General features: G+C 44.1%; 1 protein-coding gene across 1 annotated transcript in view; it reads right to left on the bottom strand.

Moving 5' to 3' along the window:
* Positions 1 to 17,798, bottom strand: part of Dync2i1 (dynein 2 intermediate chain 1) — a 55,493-nt gene extending 37,695 nt beyond the window's left edge. Inside the window, exons 1-7 of the mRNA XM_055607567.1 lie at positions 17,629 to 17,798; positions 12,671 to 12,724; positions 11,258 to 11,681; positions 8,946 to 9,037; positions 6,525 to 6,833; positions 5,965 to 6,042; positions 5,173 to 5,389 (exon numbers count right to left, since the gene is read on the bottom strand). Coding sequence (XP_055463542.1) covers positions 5,173 to 5,389; positions 5,965 to 6,042; positions 6,525 to 6,833; positions 8,946 to 9,037; positions 11,258 to 11,681; positions 12,671 to 12,724; positions 17,629 to 17,643 — 1,189 coding nt within the window. The 5' untranslated portion in view covers positions 17,644 to 17,798. The remainder of the gene's footprint in view (positions 1 to 5,172; positions 5,390 to 5,964; positions 6,043 to 6,524; positions 6,834 to 8,945; positions 9,038 to 11,257; positions 11,682 to 12,670; positions 12,725 to 17,628) is intronic.
* Between the last annotated feature and the right edge of the window lie 3,466 nt (positions 17,799 to 21,264).

The following is a 21,264-nucleotide window of genomic DNA, read 5'->3' as shown; positions in this document are numbered from 1 at the left end:
AAGACCTCTAAATCCGCCTCCACAGAAACACACTTTCTCCAACAAGGCCACACCTACTCCCACAAGGCCACCTCCTAACAGTAACACTCAAGGAACTCTTAATGGTGCCCTAAAAGGACAAGAAGAGCAATAAGGATGTGCCAAAGAGGAACCATTAGGATTTCCCTCAAGGGCCACCAGGTGGCACAGTAAATAAACGAACTTGTAAACAAGGTGACAACCTGAGTTGATCTTCAGAATCCACAAGATGGAAAGAGAACCAACCCCAGAAAGTTGTCCTTTGACCCCAACATGAATATTCTCTCACACACATATACACAAGAAAAAATAATTCATTAAATAAAATATCTTCCTTGAAATAAAAAGGTGAATGTCCTCAATTTAAGGAAAGAAAAAAAATCTTAAAGCTGCTAAGATCAACAGTAAAAACAAATTATCCATCCATAAAAATATACAGAATAAGAAATTCATGCTACATTGGCTACAGCGTCTTAACCTGCAAAAGCTTCCACACCAGTGCATGATGGGAGCCTAACTACGAGAAGGCACTACATTTATGTTGGAGAACAAGAACAGAAAATGTGCTCAACCTTACGACAAAGTGTTGCATCAGAGGGCACCTGGGGGACTAGAGATCACTCAGTGCTCTAGCCCTCGCTGTTCTTGAGGAGGACCTGTGTTTAGTTCCCAGCACTTATGAGCAGCACACAACTGTCCATAACTCCAGTTTCAGGGATTCTAATACCTTCTTCTGACTTCCACACGTACCAGGTATATGGTATATATGCAGGGCACTCACATACATAAAATAATAAACAAGCCTTTCAGAAAGCACTTCGGTTATGCAGGCTTAAGCAAGGGTCCCCCTTCACCTGCAGGGGAAGAAGTTCATTAGGGAGGAAGACACCGCCTAAAGCAATTCGTTAATTACAATAAAATCTGGCTCTCCTGAGAGATGCCAGGTGGAAACTACGTTAACAAAGCTACGCAGCTGCAGATATCCAGCTGTAATCCTAGCACTCAGACTCCAAGGCAGGAAAATCAAGAGTTGAAGGCAAGACTGAGGAGACTTCCAAAGAAACAAATGCCAACAAAAATGTGTAAAGAAAACTGCAGGGCTTAAAACAAAAGCACAGATCAACTTGGGCACTATGTGGAATGCCCTAAGAGAGCACACAACAAAGCCAGGTACAGTGTACACAGCCAGGAACTCACACTCACAAAAGCAAGTCACTTACACATGTTCCAGCGACCCAGCCAATGAGTGTTGGTGACAGCCATCTTGTGTATGGGATGAGTCCACCAATGTTTTATCTCAAGAAGTGAGAAAAAAAAAAAACTTGGAAGAAAAAGGGTTGGTATTTGAAGCCTCATTAACAATAACAACACATATGGCCTCCAAAATCTGCCAACAAAATAAAAACCTCAAGGTTTTAATTTCATCCCAAATAACCTCACTGCTTCACCTGTTCAGCTCACAGCACTGGTGGCTCAACAAGACCACCTGTGCCTGACCTGCCTGTGACCGTGCCCGCCACAGGCCCTGAGGATGACACAGTGTGGTCCCGGGAATCGCTAAACTGGTGCAGCAACGTTCCCCATCACGGCAGTAGCGGGGCTAAAGGCAGAAACCACTGGAAGCACTGATGTGTGGCACCAAGAATGACATTAAGTCCACCAAGGAGCCACTGGGGAGCCACAGGCATCAGTCAGGCAAGCCAAGCTGAGGAATGGGATTCTAAGCGCTCAGTGAAAAGGTAGAGAAAGTACTGAAGGCCACTGAAAACATCAGTAGATGAGGTCCTAGGAGAACTTGTGGGTCATGTTCAGAGCACAGGAAGATGAAGTAGAACCAGCAAGGTGGACGGTATCAAAACTGACCAACACTGTCTTGGCATTTCAAGTTGCATAGATATTAAAACACAAAATTGTAGACTATGACTCACACGAAACTCAGCATCAACATGTCCCTCATCATCACCAAAGATTCCCTCAGTAGCAACACTTTAGTGTGGTAGAAACAAAGGCAACTTCCCATTAAAATGTTCTTCCAAAAATGTTTCCAAACAACTGAGACTCCTTGCCACTGACACTGTTGGCTCCTATTACACAACCATTTATCATCATGCCCCAATGATCCGGGACATCCTGTCACAGGCAAGCAGGAGTCTATACCCCAGGGCTGTGTACACATCTCATTTAGAGCATCACTCCATCAAGTCCCATCAACACAAGATGGGTAAGCAGAAGACCTTAAGATGTTCTGACTGTGAAAGTCCACACTCACCTAGCTTTGGTTACAGCAGACTGCTGTCATTGTGCTTTTAGTGTTAATCTCTTACTGTGCCTACTTTACAAACTATATTTAATCGTAAGGATGTACAGAGAAGAGAAAATACAGAATCCACTGGGCTAGGAACCACTGCAGTTACAGGAGTCCACTGTTTGGGGAGGAAGAGAGGGTTGGGTAGGTGTGTGTCCACAGACAGCAAGAATGATACACTAGAATAAGAAAATTAGTATATAAACACAAAATAGTTAAAGAGCAGAAGAGAGTATAAATGAAGACTAGACCAACCACTTAATCAAAGTGTAGGTATATGCTTCATCAGGACAGCAAGGTTTTCAAAGATACGATGCCCTCATCATCAGGCTGAGAGAAAAGCAGCCTCTTAGGCTGTCTCCCTATGAAAACGGCTGCCCCCATCCACCACTTTCCTCTACGGGTTCCTATAAGTTTCTTGTTCTTACTTATCACACGTTTATTTTAACTGTATATAAATCCGTCTCCTCAGTCCTCTTGTGTGTTCAAGTTTAACACGAACATGAGACAAAGACCTGCCGTCCTGTGGTTCTTCAGGACGGCCTGCACACATAATCTCACTGACTCTTAAAACAAAAGAGTGATACAGAGTGTGTGGTTTTGAAGGAGACCCTCGTAGCTGGTCCAGACCAAAGTTCAAGTTTTGGCACCACTAAGAGTGTATGCCATGGACGTCAGTATGCCAACTACAATGGTCCAAGTAGACCTTGATAAAACTACTGTGCCAGCTCTTAAAGTGAGGAAACCCATCTCTGTCTTTAAAGTCACAGATGTAAACACTGGGGCACAGCTGACATCTTTGGAAGGGGGTATTTGACACTAATTCACCAACAGATGGAGATATGCCTTCTGGAGTGGTAAAAACTCTTTCAGATACTACAGTTGACTTTGGTGCACTGTAAAAAGGTATTTATCCGTTTCCTAAAGCCACACTTAAAAAAAAAAAAAAAGGTAGGATGAGTTCATAACCAAATAAGCCCCAGGATGCAGCAGCACATTATCCCAAAGCCATTCTAAGACAGCTACAGTTAGCTACAGTTAGCCAAGCAGGATACAGTTTGCTACAAATGTGGTTGCCAAACAGTAGTCATGGCAACATGACCTAGCACTCATGGGAACTACTCCTGCTTTTGAGTTCCTTATATATATTTACTTGTTTAATTATCAGTCTGCATAGGTCTTACAGAAATGGGAAAGCAAAGAGGTTAAGTAACTATCCTTTCTACTTAGCATTTACTGTCAACTTGACACAGCCTGAAATCACCTAAAAAAAAAAAAAGACACAATTGAGTAACTGTGTATCAGGGTTGTCCTTGCACATATCTGTGAAGGCTTGTTTTGACTACCTTAACTGAAAAAGGGGAGCTCAGACAGCAGTCCTGGCTAACTAAGGAAGAGAGCTCGCATCAGCCTACTGGTAAGTTAGACAGCAGGCTGGCAAGCAACATTCTTCCAGGGTCTCTGCTCCAAGCCCTGCTTAGGTTCCTGCCTTGACTTCCTTTAATGATGGACTTGACCTGGCAGTGTCTGCCACATAAATTATTTCCTCCCCTAAGGTGCTTATGATGTCAGTATTTTATCACAGCAACAGAAAAAAAAAAGAAAACAAACAAACAAACCCACCTAGAATACTGCTCAAGACCACGTTGCTGGCCAAGCCTACATGGCAAGATTTGAAACTCCATGATGGGCACTATTAAACATCTTCTGAGTTGCCTCCTCCAGTACAGAACATGGCTTTGTCACTGTACTCACCCTTGTGTTCTGTCCCCTTCTACTAGCTTAATTCTGAGGGAGCCAAAACCATAGTTCTTATTTTCCAGGAAACAATGTGTGTGAGTGACCAATTAATCTTGCCAACTGGGCTAAGGAAGAGATCACACCAAGCATGAATGGAGGAAATAGAAAAGGTTACTAATGAATCTATTACACAGATCTAAGTATGCTCCCAGTCCACCATGAGATCATGGCACCAGTACCTGAGCTATGGCCAATTCACACAGCAAACAGACTGGCCCACTAGCCCTGGCCTCAAAGGAGTACTTCCAGTAACAATCTACAGAACACTAAATATCCATACTGCCAACAGTTTCGCTACCCCTGCAGTGGGCACACACATGATTACTGATAACTCTTCCAGACTTCCACTTGCGTTTTTACACTGTCCTAATGCCTGATTGCTATTAGCATTCTTCATTGCAGACTATAAGATCATTTAATCTGGTAAGTCTACTATTTTCCCATGTTACCAACTGTGCTATTTTAAAAGAAAATTTTATCAAATGACACAACTTTTCCTTTAAATGATTTTAAAATACATTCTCAAAACTTATCATGCCCAGATGTCAAGAATTTTCAGAAAATACATTCTAATTTCATAAACAAAATTCCTTGGGAAAAGGTTCAGTAGGCAGGATGCTTCCTGACATGCTGGGAGTGCCGTCCTAGGTCTGCTGGCCACTCACAGGGCTCGCCTCTGTCCTGCAGTGTCCTTGGGCCTCTGTGGAGCTAACCATGGAGCAGTTCTGCCCAAGCCTGCTGCCAGGAACTATGGCCACCACTTGGTGAGAATCGAGGAGGGCATTGCCAAAGGGAACAAGAGCACGTGCCAACAGGCTGCAAAAGTGGCTAACAGTGCAGGGTGATATTCGGAGCTGTACATGGGGACAGCTACTGTCAGTTCACAGCCACCCTGAACACACGACTTGGGCCATATGTGGATCTCAGGAGTTGAGAGGCACATGGCATGGCATCACCTGATGCATCAAGGGTAAACTGTGCCCCCCCCTTCAGCAAATGTCTACACAGCTCTCAGAATATGTCTCCCGGTTACAAGTGTCCCTGCATACCTGCCCAGGGCTCCTTCACATACTCCATCCGACCTTGCTTCTGAAACAGTTTCAATGACAGCTCGCCAACCCTTTCATTCTCTGCACTGATTGCCTTTTGAATCTCTTGGATTTCCCTTTTCTGAGCTAGAGGAAGTTCTTCAGCCTTTTCTTTAGGGTCATGCTCATTATAGCTGTCATCATCTCCATCGCAAACCTCAAAATCATCTTCATAGTCCTACACACAATGAGAAGGATCTTGTTATTAATGATCAATGAGTCATTGAGTCAAATGAGTCAACAGTCACACACAACAGATTTATATACATTGTATACACATATACATTACAATTTATCATTTAAAACAAGAAAAACCTTATTATGGCGAAGGGAGATTTTTTTAATTTCCTGACTTTAAAGTTGCTGAATTATAAATTTGGAATATACTGCTGCTTTTGATATTCTGAAAATGAACCACAGGATATAGAATTATGCATAATAAGAAGCATTAACAATGTATAAACTTTGTACTAAGATTGTGAAGGATTATGCATGCATATAGTTAGATACACATATAGATGTTTGAATACAGTGCACTTAAAATGTGGTTAAACTCTAAGACACTGAAATTACCAAACACAGTGAGGACAAGCACTGATGGGAATGTGGTAAAGTTTGAATAGGAAACAACCAGATCTGCATCAAACCTTACCAGACATGGACCAGTGAGACAAGGCCTAGTAAATTATTACACATGCACTATTTTTTAAGACCACATTGTTAAACCGAGAAAAAATTAAGTTTTACACATACTTCAAAGTCTTCATCGCAATTGGCCAGATACTCATCATCCCCAGTAGCCTCTAAATCAATGTCTTCCCTTTCAGGATCCTAGAAGCAAAAGTTGAACATGAAACAAAACATGCAATCGTAAATTAACTATTGCAAACAAGCTGGAAATACATGTCTTCTAGGGTTCGTATGATGCTGTTGATTTAAAAGTAGTAATAAAACATAACAATCTTGAATTATTGTAAGAGATGCCCTTGTAAGAACACACTATATAAAAAGCTAAAGGGCTTTAAACTTCACCATAAACAACAATAACATTTGAGAGATGTTTACTCTACAGTGAACATTATACAATATACATGTGACCAGATCCAGATAACTGTTTCAGGTTCTATTAAAAAAACAAAACAAAAAAAAAAAAAAACTTTTCTTCCTTAACTCATGTCAGACATTTTGTTATACCAGCCAGAACTGAAAAGGGTATCAGACAGTAAATCTTAACATTATCAGGCCACACTGAGCAACCCTCTAGCTGTGGACCTCAGGATGACCAGAGGGACAGTGGCCATCAAAAATGATACCTTCGACTCCCGTTTCTTGTGATCCTCTTTGAAAGGTCTCTCCTTCTTCTCTGTGTGATTTCGGCGCCTCTCCTCATCATGGTGAAGGCCCTCCTTGTGCCGCTTCTCTCTGTGTCTCTCCTCCACCTCCCTGTCAGACAGCAGGCTCCCCTTTTCTTTTGAGTGTTTCTCTTTCTTCTCCCTTGTGCTGCTTTTCTCTCGGTGTTTCCTCTCCCGGTCTGGATCCTTCACCCTCCTGTGCTTCTTCTCACCTTCCTCCTTATAGAGCCAGTAGTTGAGAGGGTTCTCCTTACTGTCTCCGTACTGCAGCTTTGAAATCAACAAGGAGATCTGTGTGAGCAAAGGGTCCCGGCATAGCACGGTCTGTGTACACTATGATAAACGAAGCAGAGAAAAATCACACAGCTGGCACTGCTTGTCTTCCCTCAAGTCCCCTACCCACTGTCCTGGAAAGAACAGTCCTCATCCCACCTACACCAAGCAGTACAGAGCAACACCCAAGCCTAAGCCCTGTCTCTCCGATGTTGCACACTGTGGAGATTCCTCAGGATGGTGGCCTCCATGGTGGCATTGCTGGGAGGCACTGTGCACCTGCAGCACGTGCAGCCACAAGAAAGGCTGAGGGACTGTGGGCCTCATCTGGTCCTGCCCCCTCCTCCTCTCTGTTCTCTGACCTGGGATGCGGGTAGCTTTGCTCCACTATGCGGTGTCACAACGTGCCACCTCTCTACAATAGGGCCAACCAGGTATGGGCCAAGAGAGCCAATTCTATGACTCAAGTCAACCTTTCTTTTTTATATATTGCTTTCCTTGGATATGCTCTTTTAGTGACAGAAAACCAGTCCGGACACACAGCCAAACAAACAGCATCTGCCTTGTTTCTTTTTCCCCCACATTCGTAGTTTGTTCTCTCACCTTCTGCACCACTGCCGTGTAGTCACTGATGCTCTGTGACAGCTCTAGGAAGACAGCCCTGTGGTAAATGGCAGCAGCTGATGCTGCTGTGTCCCTCAATAACATGGTGTGCACTTTCCCTCAACTGCTCATTCCCACTCAGACAAGGAGCCTTGCAAAGAAAGGCGACCATTCTGTCACCTCCTCATCCTAACACCACCATCAAAGCTCATTCCCACTTGGAAGGAGCCTTGCAAAGAATGGCTGTTGTTCCACCATCTCCTGATCCTAACACCACCAAAGGTCAGTGGGTCACTCATGACACAAGTCACATCAGTTGTTGCGATGGTGTCCCAGCTCTGACTCCATCTGGGAGCCTTCAAGGCAGAACCTGAGCAAGCCTGACTTGATCCAGCCAGGCCAAGGGCCACTGGACTCCCTTCTTCCCTCCCTCCCAAGTCATAACTCAATCCTCTAAATTCCCTGGGACACAGAAGAGTCTCTAATCTCCTTCCTTGGTTCCACCCTGTTTATCTCGGCCAGCAGAGTATATCGAGAGAAAGAATCTCTGCCTGAGCCCCTCAGCTTCACAGGCAGTTCATTGCCTAAGATCACTTGCCAAATAAAATTAAAAAGCTAAGTCTAAAAGGACCTCTGTAGACCCACATCAAAGTCCAGACAGCTATTTACATTACTGCAGAGTAGGAAGAGGGTTTGTGAAGCATTCTGTCTACCAAAGGACAGACATGCCTATATCAGAATTGCACTTACTTAAAAAAAGAAGATTCTTCAAATCAAATTTTTTTAAATATTGCAACATAAGTGCCTAACAAAGAGTTAGCCTTTTCAACCATACTCAAGACTTGCCACGAGAAAGTGCTTGTTGCACAGGTGGTAAATAAGGGAGGCGTAGTTCAAAACACATAAAACCTAGGGTGCAGGAGGACTCCATCTAGTGTTCTCCAGCCCAGGATGATAAAATAAATAAACAAGTCGTTGACACAGGTGGAGTCATCTGAAAAAAAGGAACCTCAATTGAGGAAATGCCTAAGATCAAGCTGTAGGGCATGTTCTTAATTAGTGATTGATGGAGAAGGGCCCAACCCATGGCTGGTGGTTCTGGGTTCTATAAGAGAACAGGCTGAGCAGGACCCCTCCATGGCCTCTGAATCAGCTCCCACCTCCAGGTTCTATCCCTGCTGGAGTTTCTGTCTTATTTTGATGATGGCTACAATGTGGGATACAATAAACCCTTTCCTCGCCAAGTTGCTTTTGCTCTCTGTGCTCCAACACAGCAATAGCCAGCCCTCCCGAAGACAGAATGTCTTCGGTGACAGGCAATCACCCTATGGTAGAGATTCAACACCGTATGTGTATGCTGAAATGTCACACTGTGCCCTATAAGTGTGTTCAATTATTACTTGTCAATCACAAGTTTAAAGTGTATTTTCAGAAAGAACAAGTCCAGAAGCTTCATCTCCTCCTCAGGGAGTGTACCACGCGCTCCGCTGCCTCAGGCCTGGGTACCTTTCTTTCTCGATATCTTCTTTCTCTGTCGTCATCTCCTCTTTCAGAATCTTCCTCTCTCTTTTCTTTTTCCTCAGTTCGTATTTTAGTTACTAAAAAATACAACATACTTTTAATATTCCCAAACTTTATCTTACCAAAAAGCCAGCAATAACTTGCTATAGATTTTACTACTGCACATATGTTCATTAACTTGTATTTTAAAACATTCTTCAACTAAGACATATTCTCCCACTGCAAGGGTAACAAGTGCTAGTAGTAAACTTAAAGGGAAGATGAATATGGCCAAGAAACAGATACAGTTCTTCTTTCCTGGCAGTTCGTTACTGAGATGAACTAGTAAATGTCGGTGGCACCCTGGAAGTGGAGCCTTACAAATAACACTTGACAGGAAGCTGAAGCAATTAGGAACTGGAGGTGGGGAAACAGGACTCTACAGAGTCTGTAAGAGAAGCCACAGGTGAAGCTGGGAGGATGAACCAAAGTACTACCCAATACAACCATGTTCATAGCAGCTTTATTCGTAATAGCCAGAACCTGGAAACAACCCAGATGTCCCTCAACTGAGGAATGGATACAGAAATTGTGGTACATTTACACAATGGAATACTACTTAGCAATTAAAAACAAGGAAAACATGAAATTTGCAGGCAAATGCTGGGAACTAGAAAAGATCATCCTAAGTGAGGTATCCCAGAAGCAGAAAGACACACACAGTATATACTCACTTATAAGTGGATATTAGCTATATACTATAGGATAATTATACAAAAATCTGTACACCTAAAGAAGCTAAGCAAGAAGGAGGATCCTGGGTAAGATGATCAATCCTCACTCAGAAAGGCAAAAAGGACCGACATTGGAAGAGGGAGAAAACAGACAACAGACCAGGAGTCTACCACAGAGGGCCTCTGAAAGACTCTACCCAGCAGGGTATCAAAGCAGTTGCTGAGGCTCATAACCAAACTTTGGACAGAGTGCAGGGAATCTTATGAAAGAAGGGGGAGACAGAAAGACCTGGAGGGGACATGAACTCCACAAGGAGAGCAACAGACCCAAAAACCTGGGCACAGGGTTCTTTTCTGAGACTGATACTCCAACCAAGGACCATGCATGGAGATAACCTAGAACTCTGGCACAGATGTAGCCCATGGCAGCTCAGTGTCCAAGAGGGTTCCCTAGTAATAGAAACAGGGACTGTCTCTGACATGAACTGATTGGCCTCCTCTTTGATCACCTCCCCGAGGGGGCGAACAGCCTTACCAGGCTGCACAGGAAGACAATGCAGTCAGTCCTGATGAGACCTGATAGGTTAGGGTCAGATGGAAGGGAAGGAGGACCTCCCTTTTCAGTGGACTTGGAGGGGGGCATAAAAGGAGATGAGGGAGGGTGGGTGGGGTTGGGAGAGATTGAGGGAGGGGGCTATAGCTGGGATACAAAATGAATAAACTGTAATTAGTAAAAAAATTTTTAATTTAAAGAAAAAAATATACAAATAAATTTTAAAAAAAGAAAAAAATTTAATTTAAATTTAAAAAAAAAAAAGAAAAGAAAAGAAAACCCAAAGGGCAGGGCTTTAGCTCAGTGGCAGAGTCCTTGTCTACCATGAACAATAGCCTCAGATCTGTTTGAGCCTCAGATCTCCAATACTGCAATAGAATTAACACTTTGATGGAATACTTTTATTAAAGTGCTTTATTTTTGTTTTTCCATGGAGACTAAGACTTATTGAGATAATAAATTAAAAAAAAAGAATTTCAAAAGTTAAAAATGCTAGGCTAGTAAATACTAAGGAAATGGTTCCTTTATTGAGGAAATTTTTAAAAAAAAATTTCATAGTAAAAAACACAGAGGCTAGGAAACTGTTACTTTCTGTTTCCTAAATACAAAGTTAAAGCATACATGAAAACCTGAGAGAAAATAACTGAACTAAAAAAAAAAGTTCCTTCCAACAATGAGAACTTTTAAACAAAATGCAGGCCAAGAAAATGGCTCAGCTAGTAAAGGCACTAGCCAATCAAGCCTGACAAACCCCGAACCCATGTCAAAGCTGGATACAGCTGCTCCTACACACGATGGGAGGTGGAGTGAGGAGAGTCAGCCAGACCCCTCAGGCCAGCTAGCCTAAAGCACGTGGTGCAGCAGAAAGAGAGCCCATCTCAAAACTACGAAGGTAAAAGCCAGCTCCTGTAAGCTGTCCTGTAACCTCCTGTCAGAGTGTGGCACACATGTGCCTACACACACACACACACACACAGCCATCAATGGAACAATCAATCAATAGCAAAAGAAATATAGCTAATGAGACCCACCGGTGTAGACCTTCCTCTCCCCTGTCTGCCGGCCCCGCATTTCCCGACCCAGGAGGTCATGGTAGGTCATAGTTTGCCTGAGCTCTTCTTTCCGGGCCCTTCTCTCCTTCTCTCTCTCTCTGTCCTTGCCTCGACTGTAAGCCTTCTCAGCATCTTGGTCTCGATGTCTGTCTTTCAGCTTGTCTTTCTCACGGTCTTTCATGTCTTTCCTCCTTTCTTTGTGCTTCTCCCGGTCTCTCTCCCCACGAAGATGTTCCAGGGAGGCATACAGGTCTCTGTCCGCAGTCTTCTCCTTGTGCCGGGCCTCTCGCTCTGGGTCCCGGCTCTTGTGTTCTCTGTACTCCAGAGTGCCCAGTTCTGCCTCCTTGTGCATCTTCTTTTCTCTAACTTTCCTATCTTCCTTGGGACTACCTGATCGTACAGCCTAAAACAACATAAGCAAGATGTTCCTTGAGCATGAAAGCACACATCCATTTTACTTCCAATATCTGGACAGAAAGATTCATCTGAAACACTTTTTAAAACTCACTGACTGCAGCTGCTTTCTCAGTCCAGCGAGATGGGAGATAGAGCCGAACAAATACTCCTAGAATACTACCTGGAGTCCCACTGAACATTTCTACCAATGCTGACTGCTGACCAACCCAGGTACAAGAGATGGGCGAGGTCACTGGCAAATCAAGCCTGAAACGCAATATGGGAGGCAGGATGCAGCAGAAGATTGGCCTAGCCATAAGTATGAGTTCAATCTTAGTACTGCAGGAAGTAAAACAATAAAACACAACCTATAACTCAAGAGATAATGAAGCTGTGTTTTCAAGTTGCTGGGGCAAGAACCGCGTGGTTAGTACATGAACAATAAAGGCAGCTGGGCATGGTGGCACATGCCGTTAAGCACAGCACTCAAGAGGCAGAAGCAGGTGGATCTCTGAGTTTGAGGCCATTCTGATTTGCTGAAGTTCCAGGCCAGCCAGGGCTGGATGGTGAGACCCTGTGGCAACAACAGTGACGGTAAAGCCAAGCACAAGTGCAAGTATAATGCCAGCACTCATGAGAATGGGACAGGAGAATCATAGCCACCTCAACTCAAGGCCAGCCCAGGCTACGGAGGGAGATCCTGCTTTAAAGAAATAAATGAAAGCTTTACTATGAAATTCTCAGAAGAACTAAATCTCAACATTCAAGCTGGAGGAGCTACCAGCTGGGCTGACAAAGAGGACATCTCAGCCCCAGTGCAGGGCCACACCCCAAAATATTCCAGAAGTATTGACTACCTTGCTTCATCTTTGAATCAAAAATGCCTCTGAAATGAAATTTGTAACCAAAGCTATGCGAGGTTGAGCCTGGTCACACTGTCCAAAAGCCCATGAAGGTTGCTTGTGAAGCCCACATCAAGTCTTTAAAATACATTACCTTAAGGTGTCTTCTGAGGTCATCTGCTTTCCAAGTATCATCTTTGGTTCTTCTCTAAAAAGCAAAGAACAAAGTCAGAATTATCAAGTCAAACATAGTGGCACATAGCCATATTCTAACACTCAGGAAGCTGAGGCAGGAGGATTCTAAGTTCCAGCCAGCGTAGGCAATATGAGGAGGCCCTAGGGGAAAAAATTTAAAATAACAAATTTTGTAGTTCCATCATACTATTTGTATCAAAAATAATTAACAAAAAATACCTTTTATTATCTAGTTTTGCTTTCCTATTGAAATGAAAGATGACCCAAGTACAGGCCAAGAATAGGGCCCACATCTGTAACCCCCAGCACTGGGGTGGCCAAAGCAGGAGAATATAGAGTTTGAGGCCAATCTCAGACACACAGGGATACTCTGTCTCAAAACAAAACAAAAAAGATACAAATAAAGAGATGTTTAAATTATTCACTAGTATAAAGTGGTCCATAATTATTACAGACCCCTTTCATTGGCTATTTCAAAAACTATTACCAAATAAAAGAGAAAACAAAGTTGTAATAGCAGTTAAAGAACAGATTACGGGCAGGCATTTTGTGAGCATCTCTCAGGTGTCAAGAAAGATAGCTGAGCTTTGAAGAGCAGTGGCTGCTTTATAGGAAATCTGTGCCCAGTCCTAGCACCTACACAGCAGCTGACAATGTCTGTAACTCCAGTCCCATGGGCTCTCACTGCAGCATCTGGCCTCCTCAAAACACAGACAAGTATGTGCTACACAAACATACACACAGGCAGAACACCCATATACATAATTTATTTAAACAACAACAAAAAATACTAAAAAACATTTTTCAGATGGGCCACAATAAACTGTCTCATTCCAAATATTGAGCACAGGGCTGAGTCAGGGATTTCTGCTCCTTCTACTGTGGTTGGCCCGTCCTAGGCCAGAAGCATGCTATGTGGCTACCAAGGAACATGGCTCCCCGTGGTCTTTCTCAGGCTACCTAGCACAGGAGTTCAGATGTAAAGAAGGAAAGCAGGATAGTGGGAGAAAGGCAACACGTAGCTGTTCCAGCTAAGGCAGAGCAGAGGCCCCACAGGGTCGCTTAGTGGCCAGAATGTGACAGGATCCACCAGGAGTCACCATGAGCCCCAAACCTGTTTGTGACCTCAGATGTCAAAGGAGCAGAATTAAGCTATTTGAGCTGTGTGTTCTCCAATTCACGGTCCAGGAATACATGAGCAAAATTAAAAGATTACTCATGTTCTAACAGTTAAATTTGATCATTCCATTAAAAAAAAATAGAAACCAGAAAGACAGAATTTTCATTTCGCATCTAATATATATCAAATGGTATACTGAGTCGACTACACTACTTGAATCTATAAACCTGTCTCGGAAGGTAATGGGGACTGGAGAAGTGGCTCAGCTGGTAAACAACTTGCCTTAAAAATGTGAGAAACTTCCTGGCATGGTGGCACATGTCTTTAATCCCAGGACTCAGGAGGCAGAGGCATGTGGATCTCTGACTTGAGGCCAGCTTAGACTACAGAATGAGTTCCTGGACAGCCAAGGCTACGCAAAGAAAACCTGTCTCAAAACACAAAACAAAACAAGCGTGAGCTGCTAATCCCACACTCTCAGAACTCACGTTGAGAAGCCTAATATGGCCCTCTACCCAGCACCTCCATCTTCTAGGGCTTCAGCCTCCGGCTGTAGACCCAGTGACTCGCTTCATCTGCCCTGTGGCTTCTTTCAGCCTTTTCTTCTAGCATACCTCTCACCTTTGTGACCCACCAACCAGCAGAACCACTTTCTACCAGGGACCCCACCACTGCACAAGGGTGGTACCCAGGTCCAAGTAACCTGAACCATCAGTTTTCCCTCCCGCCGCCATTCCATCCTCTACAGATGTAATTTAGCTCTGCTAAGCCTGCCCACAGGAGCCCCACCTCCCAGCCCACCTCTATCCAGGAAGGAATTGACTTTTTGGGACAGACCCAGGGTCCCCTTACTTCCTTCTTGATGCCCTCTCAGCCGTCGCGTCTACCCCATTTCCATCCCTCTGTGACTCCCCATTGACCCACAGAACAGCTCTCTGCCAAGGACTCCGCAACCACCACGTTTGGCTGGGAACTAGAACTGCCTGTCACCAGGAATGCCACAACCACCAAATGTGACTAGGACTCAGGGATCTCATAGCCACCACTCTTGGCAACGACCCAGGGTACGCCAATGCATCCAAAGAACAGAACACACACGCAACAAAGACAAGACCAGATATCTACACCAAGAAACACTTCAAGCATCTGAACTGCAGATGCCTAGAGAGCACAAAAACAAACATGAACCACCAAGACAAAATGCCTCCTCCAGAAGCCAGCAAGTCTACTATCACAGACTATCGAGAAAAGCAATTTAGCTGAAGCACAAGACAGGGGTTTCAAAATAGCAATTACAAACACGTTCAAGGACCTTAAAGAGGAAGTGAATGGAAGATTTAACAAAGACTGTGAACACACACAACTAAGCAGTTCAAAGAAATAATGAAAACAATTCAGGGCATGAAAGTGGAATTTAGTAAAGAAACAGAATCATTAAAGAAATTCCAAACAGAAATACAATTGGAACTGAAAAAACTCAGGATCTCAAACAAAAACGTCAGAGGTAAACCTCTCCACCAGATTAAGACATGAAAGAGAAGATCAGGTCTTGAAGACAAAATAGAAGAAGTGGATAGCCCAAAGAAAAGGTTAAACCTAAAACAAAATCCAAGGACAAGCATCCAGGAAACCCAGCATACAATGAAAAGACCAAACCTATGAATAACAGATGTAAAGGAAGGAGAAGAAACCAGGTCAAAGGCACAGTAAATATTTTTAATAAAATCATAGAAGAAAAGTTCCCCAACCTAAAGAAAGACACGCTTATCAAGCTATAACAGCTATACAGAACACCAAGTAGACAGGACCAGAAAAGAAACTCCTCACAACACATAATAAACAAAACACTAAATGTACAGAACAAAGAAAGACTATTAAATGTGGCCAGGGGAAAAGACCAAGTCACATATGAAGGCAGGCCTATTAGAGTAAGACCTGACTTTTCAATGGAGAGTCTAAAAGCCAGGAAGGCCATTCCTTAAGCTCTGAACAACCAAAGATGTCAACCCAGACTACTCTACCCAACAAAACTATCCATCACAATCCACTGAGAAAGAAAAACACTAATCCAGCTCTACAGGAAGCACCAAGGAAAACTGCATACTGAAGAGAAAATTGACCACACACAAGAGGACACAGGGACTAAACAATTCCAGAACGGTAAATCAAGGGAGAGAAACCCATCCTAAAACAACATAATAAAATGAACAGACACTGCTCATTAACAACTCTCAAGACTAGTAGTCTCAATTCACCAATAAAAAGACATAGACTAGCAGATTGGATTAGAAAACAGGGTCCATCTTTCTGTTGCATCCAAGAAACAGACCTCACCATGAAGGACATATATCACCTTAGGGTAAATGGACAAGAAAAGGTATTCCAAGCAAATAGATCCAAGAAACAAGCAGCTGTGGCCATTTTAATATGTGACAAAATAGATTTCAAGCCAAGACTAATTAGAAGAGACAGAGAAGGACATTACATACTCAACAAAGAGAAAAATCTATCAAAGAGAAAAAATAGGATATTGCAGTTCTAAACACTACTTTATCCCCCTCACATACTGATAGTTCACGACCTCAGTACCTGACTCCCACCAGCAGATGGGTCATCCAGACACAACTAAACAGAGACATGTGGAGTTAAAAAAAAAAAAACCCTAAGTCAACCTGACATACCAGACACATATACTCCTGCACTCTAAAGAATGTACTTTACTTTCCGAAGCATGTGGAACTTTCCTCAAAACTGATCACGTATTACAACACAAAGCAAGTTTCCACACACATAAGAAAACCGAAATAACAGCCTGAATCCTATCTGGCCACCAATGGATTAAAGCTGAATATCAACAATAGAAATGACCGAAAACACAGACTTGTGAACAACTTACTACTGAATGAAAACTGAGTCAAGGCAGAAACCAAAATGGAAATTTAAAACTTTTTAGAACTGAATGAAAATGAGAATTCAGCATACCCAAACCTATGAGACACAATGATTACAGTTCTAAGAGGCAAGTTCATAGCATTAAGTGCTTCCATCAAAACCGGAGAGATTCTATTAGTGGTAACTCCATGACACACCTGGCAGCTCTAGAAAAACGAAAAGAAATAATGCCTCCAAAGAGTAGACCACAAGAAATCATCGAACTCAGCGCTGAAATCAATGACAGTGGAGCAACAAAAAAACAAGATGAAGAATGAAACTAAGAGCTGATTCTTTGGGGGGGGAAAATCAACAAAATGGACAAACTTTGTAAAACTGTAAACCCAGGAAACCTAAAGCTATAAAGAGAAGACCCAAATTAATTCATACTAGAAAAGGGATCCATTATAATAGACACTGAGGTAATTCATAGAATTTATAAGTAACTGATAGAATCATAAGTACATACTTTAAAAATCTGTATTCCACAAAACCGGAAAACCTAAAAGCGATGGAATTTTTTTTGATACATATGACCTACCTAAGTTAAAGTCAACAACCTTCTACCGTAAAGAGACTCAAAGGCTGCACCTTTCAGCGTTTCTGTTTGTTGGTTGGTTGGTTTTGTTTTTCAGAAGTCCTGTGCCTTCCTTAAGCTGACACCCGGCCATGCCTGTGGGTGACCGGAAACTCCTCCACAAAGCGCCCCGGAGCTAAGAAGTGAGGGCCACCCGCAGGGCTAGCCCCTCCACCCCAGCTCGGCCTCCAGCTCCGTCCTCAGTTCAGGCCAAGGCAGACGCCCGCCCAGCCGCGCCGCGAAAGACAGGGGGAACACGAGCGCGGGCCGGGCCCGGCGGCACACCGACCTTCCCAGGCTCCATCGCTCCTCGAGACCGGGCAGCCGCGCGTCTTCGGCCCCGCAGGCGCGGGCCACCCGGAGACCAACCTGCCGTCGATGGGCTCCGCCAGGCAGCGGGGCCCACGGCGACCCGGGTCCCAGCGGGCAGGCGTCCCCGCCTCCTAGCAACGGGCCGCCGTCGCGGGCCCAGCATGCCCCGCGGCTGGTCCCAGCACGCCTGCGCACGCCTGCTTCTCGCAGACACGCGGGAGCGGTCTGTTGATGGGTCTTGCGCTTACTAGTCTCCACCTTGGCGCCCACAGCTGACAAAGAGAAATGGGAAGAAAACTGTGAACAAGGCTTTGCCTCTTACAATTCACACTCCACGGACTGTATTTTAATGAAAGACATTGTGATCGGCTGTAGTGGCGCACACCTTTAATTCCCTTGCGACGGAAACAAGGGAGGAGGATCTTTGTTCCCAGCCAAGCTGTCTGTCTACATAGGAAGTATCTGGGAAGTAGCCGCTGAAAGATTAAGCAGTGGACGTTAGGTAACATTCTGAAGTCTCTCTGCAGACGACACATTCACTTTGCACACACTTTTCCAAGCCACATACTACTGTAACCCAGCTTTGAGTGTCCACTAGGCTCAAGACTCAAAGGCCAAGTCCTTGCCACACAAAAGGTATTAACAGATACACTAAGTCTTTCCCACTTAAAACTCTATTGTCTTTGTTTGCATTTCTTAGAAGGAAGGTAATCCTGGTGGTGGTTATGCTTTAATTTGGTCCAGTTCTTACAGCAATTTTTTTTTAAACTGGTTTTTGCCTCTGGCCAAAAAGAAGACTAAGCTTTTCTACATTGCTCACTGAGGCCTGTAGATGATCTGATGCCGAGCCAATCCTCTTAAGCCTTATATCACATTACACCTACAGCTGAAAGTGGACAGCACCACACTGTTGAATAGGAGACTGAATGAGAAATAAAGCCACTATCCACCATGTTAGAAAAAGTCACAGATACTGCAAAAAGGACAGCTTCCTCCATTACCTGCAACCCAAACCCGTTATACCGAGTGTAAACACATCCCCTTTTCTCCACTCTAGTCCCTGCTCACCCATGCTTCATCCCTAACAAACCCTCTAAAATGTAGTCAACCGGTTAAGTCACACAGCCACTGATTGAAACTAAAATGCACACCTCCACCACCGATGGCTCACTACCCAGGGGTAACTGTGAGAATAAACTCGGCTAATAAAACAAGTCAGCGGCGGATACGTGAGGGAACAAGGTATTTTGTGCTACTTGCACAAGGACACTATCCGCCACAGGAAGAAGAAGAGCTTTGTCCCTACCTGAGGTGGGCAGCTGTTGCAGAGTTAGGAGTAGCAGTGAGTGATCCTGGCTGGAGCAGTGGAGGCAGGTAGAATCCCCTGGATGTCATCTGGTGTTGTCTCGGTTGTCTCAGTGGTCAAGAGGAGGACCACCAAACGAGCATCACTCATGACTGCGTCAGGGTTTTCAGAGTGCACAGATGCAGCAGATCTCCCAGAATAAGGCCCAAGTCTGGGGCAAGCACAGGGATTTCTGCAGCTGGGATGGTCTTTCCCATTGCCTCAGCTGAATCAGGCTCATCCGGAGGTGAGGTTTCCTCATCAGTTGTGATGTGTCTAATAAGAACACGTGCAGATGTAACCGCCCATGGAAGAGGATGAAGAGAAGCTGTTTGCTTGGCAGCCGCCATGCTCTGAAGCTCTGGTTGGTATTGAACCTTGAACTGACAGATCTTCAGCAGCCTGCAGCATCCAAACAGCAATAGTGCACAGGTTCTACTCCCAGGAGGGCAGGAATCTGACAGATGTCCACCAAGAGGCCATCAGACCATCCTGGGCAGCTGCTCTAATAAAGAAAATGTGCATGTTCCTAAAACCAGATGGGAGGGAGGCCGAGGCAAGAATATTGTGAGTTGAGACACTAGGCTGGGCTCTACTGCAAAACCCTGCCTCAATCAAAATAACACAATGTGAGTGCCCACAACAAGTATCGGACAGAAAGGCCAACGAGATGACAGAGCTGGTGGGATGCTTGCAGCCAAGCCTGGTATCCAAGTTCAACTTGCAGTCCACACACGGTAGAAAGAGACAGAAGAGGGGCTAGATCCCGTGGAATTAACTAGATCGTCACACCTCAGTGTGTTTGCAGAATCAAGTGGATTTTCACCTAGAGATGACACTAAAACAATTATTTTCCTAATATCACACTTACCAATCAATCATATATGTCTTACAATATTTTCCACATTTGCTTCTTCACTGGAAGATCCTGTGAATTCATTCTGATGACCTGATAACTTACCAAGTGCTATAAATAAAAAAAAGAAACATGTTCTGGATCTGCAGCTGCTCATAGCTATTGAGAAAGATTATATAATCATTTATTAAATAATGTAAAAGTCAAGAGCAGCTTATACATTGCAATGAGGAAAATAATATGTCTAGAGGAAAAGAACAAATTTAGGACAGGCTTCAGTTTGGTTAGAATTTTAAGTGTAATTAAGAGACACTCGGAAACAAACACTTTGAGGGAGAAGAACAAAACTGGATACAGGTTTAGAGGGAGGAAAGGATCGGAGTGCTCAGTACTAAATAACTATTTAACAGAGCTGTGCAGCTGAAATACAATGTGGGTTTTTCTAGTGGGGACGTGTGTGTGTGTGTGTGTGTGTGTGTGTGTGTGTGTGTGTGTGTGAATCACACCGGCATTCAGACAGCACAGCAGGAAGCCCAGCACGCCTGTGAGGACTGGCAATGCTATGCTGGAGTGCCCCTCCAGCAGCGGGAAGGAGACTGCATGAATGCCATGACTTCCCTTGTGGTCTCCTCAGGACAGGACAGAGAAGCCTCCATCCGGGTACTGCACTGTTGTGCTGCACCACAAGTCCTAATACAGCCTCTTGCTAGTGGTTTTACTTTTCTTACTTGTGACTTAAATGTGTAGAGCAGGCAGAGTGAATTATACTGAGAACTGGAAATAATAAGGGCTGCTACCTCTTGAGAACAGCTAGCAAGACAGAGTCCTGGCAAGCTCTCCAAGAAAAGCTGCCGAGAGAGGTGCTACCCCTTAGCTGCCAAGAGAGCTTTAGAGAGAGCTAACAATGACAGCTGAGTCTCTAACACTCAAAGCTGGAACTGTTGAGACCCAGGTAGCTGCACTTTGCCTGTGCATGATTCTTATCAAAATTAAACAAAGGACTCTCAGGCAATAAGCTAGGCCACTTTGGCACCCACATACCTGCTCCATGACCCTGTTCTCAGGCCGTGGCTCCACACTGCCACCCTCAGCAGGCTTAGGAGTTCTAGACTTTAGAGAACCCCAACTCAGGCTAAACTGAAAGTCATGGCTTTGATGCTAAAGACAGTTTCAGAATTAGCCAGCATAGTAGAGCTGAGGATTTTCAAAGACATTTTAATACAGGCGTAAGCACAGGGCCAAGGTAAAGAAAGACACTGAGAAGAGAGTAAGACACACTCGAGTGCAGAATGGGCTTCTCAAGGGGTCGGAGCAGGTAACTGCCAGCACTGGCCATATGCAGCACGTCAGTGCCTCCAAGGCACCCTCAAAGGGTTGCTAGGAAACGTCCCCCTTTCATCCGATATGTAAGA

This window comes from Psammomys obesus, unplaced genomic scaffold (genome assembly GCF_907164565.1).
Source record: "Psammomys obesus unplaced genomic scaffold, mPsaObe1.curated_primary_1811, whole genome shotgun sequence".
In the NCBI taxonomy this organism is placed as follows: Eukaryota; Metazoa; Chordata; class Mammalia; order Rodentia; family Muridae; genus Psammomys; species Psammomys obesus.
This window is presented reverse-complemented; position numbering and strand designations above follow the sequence as displayed.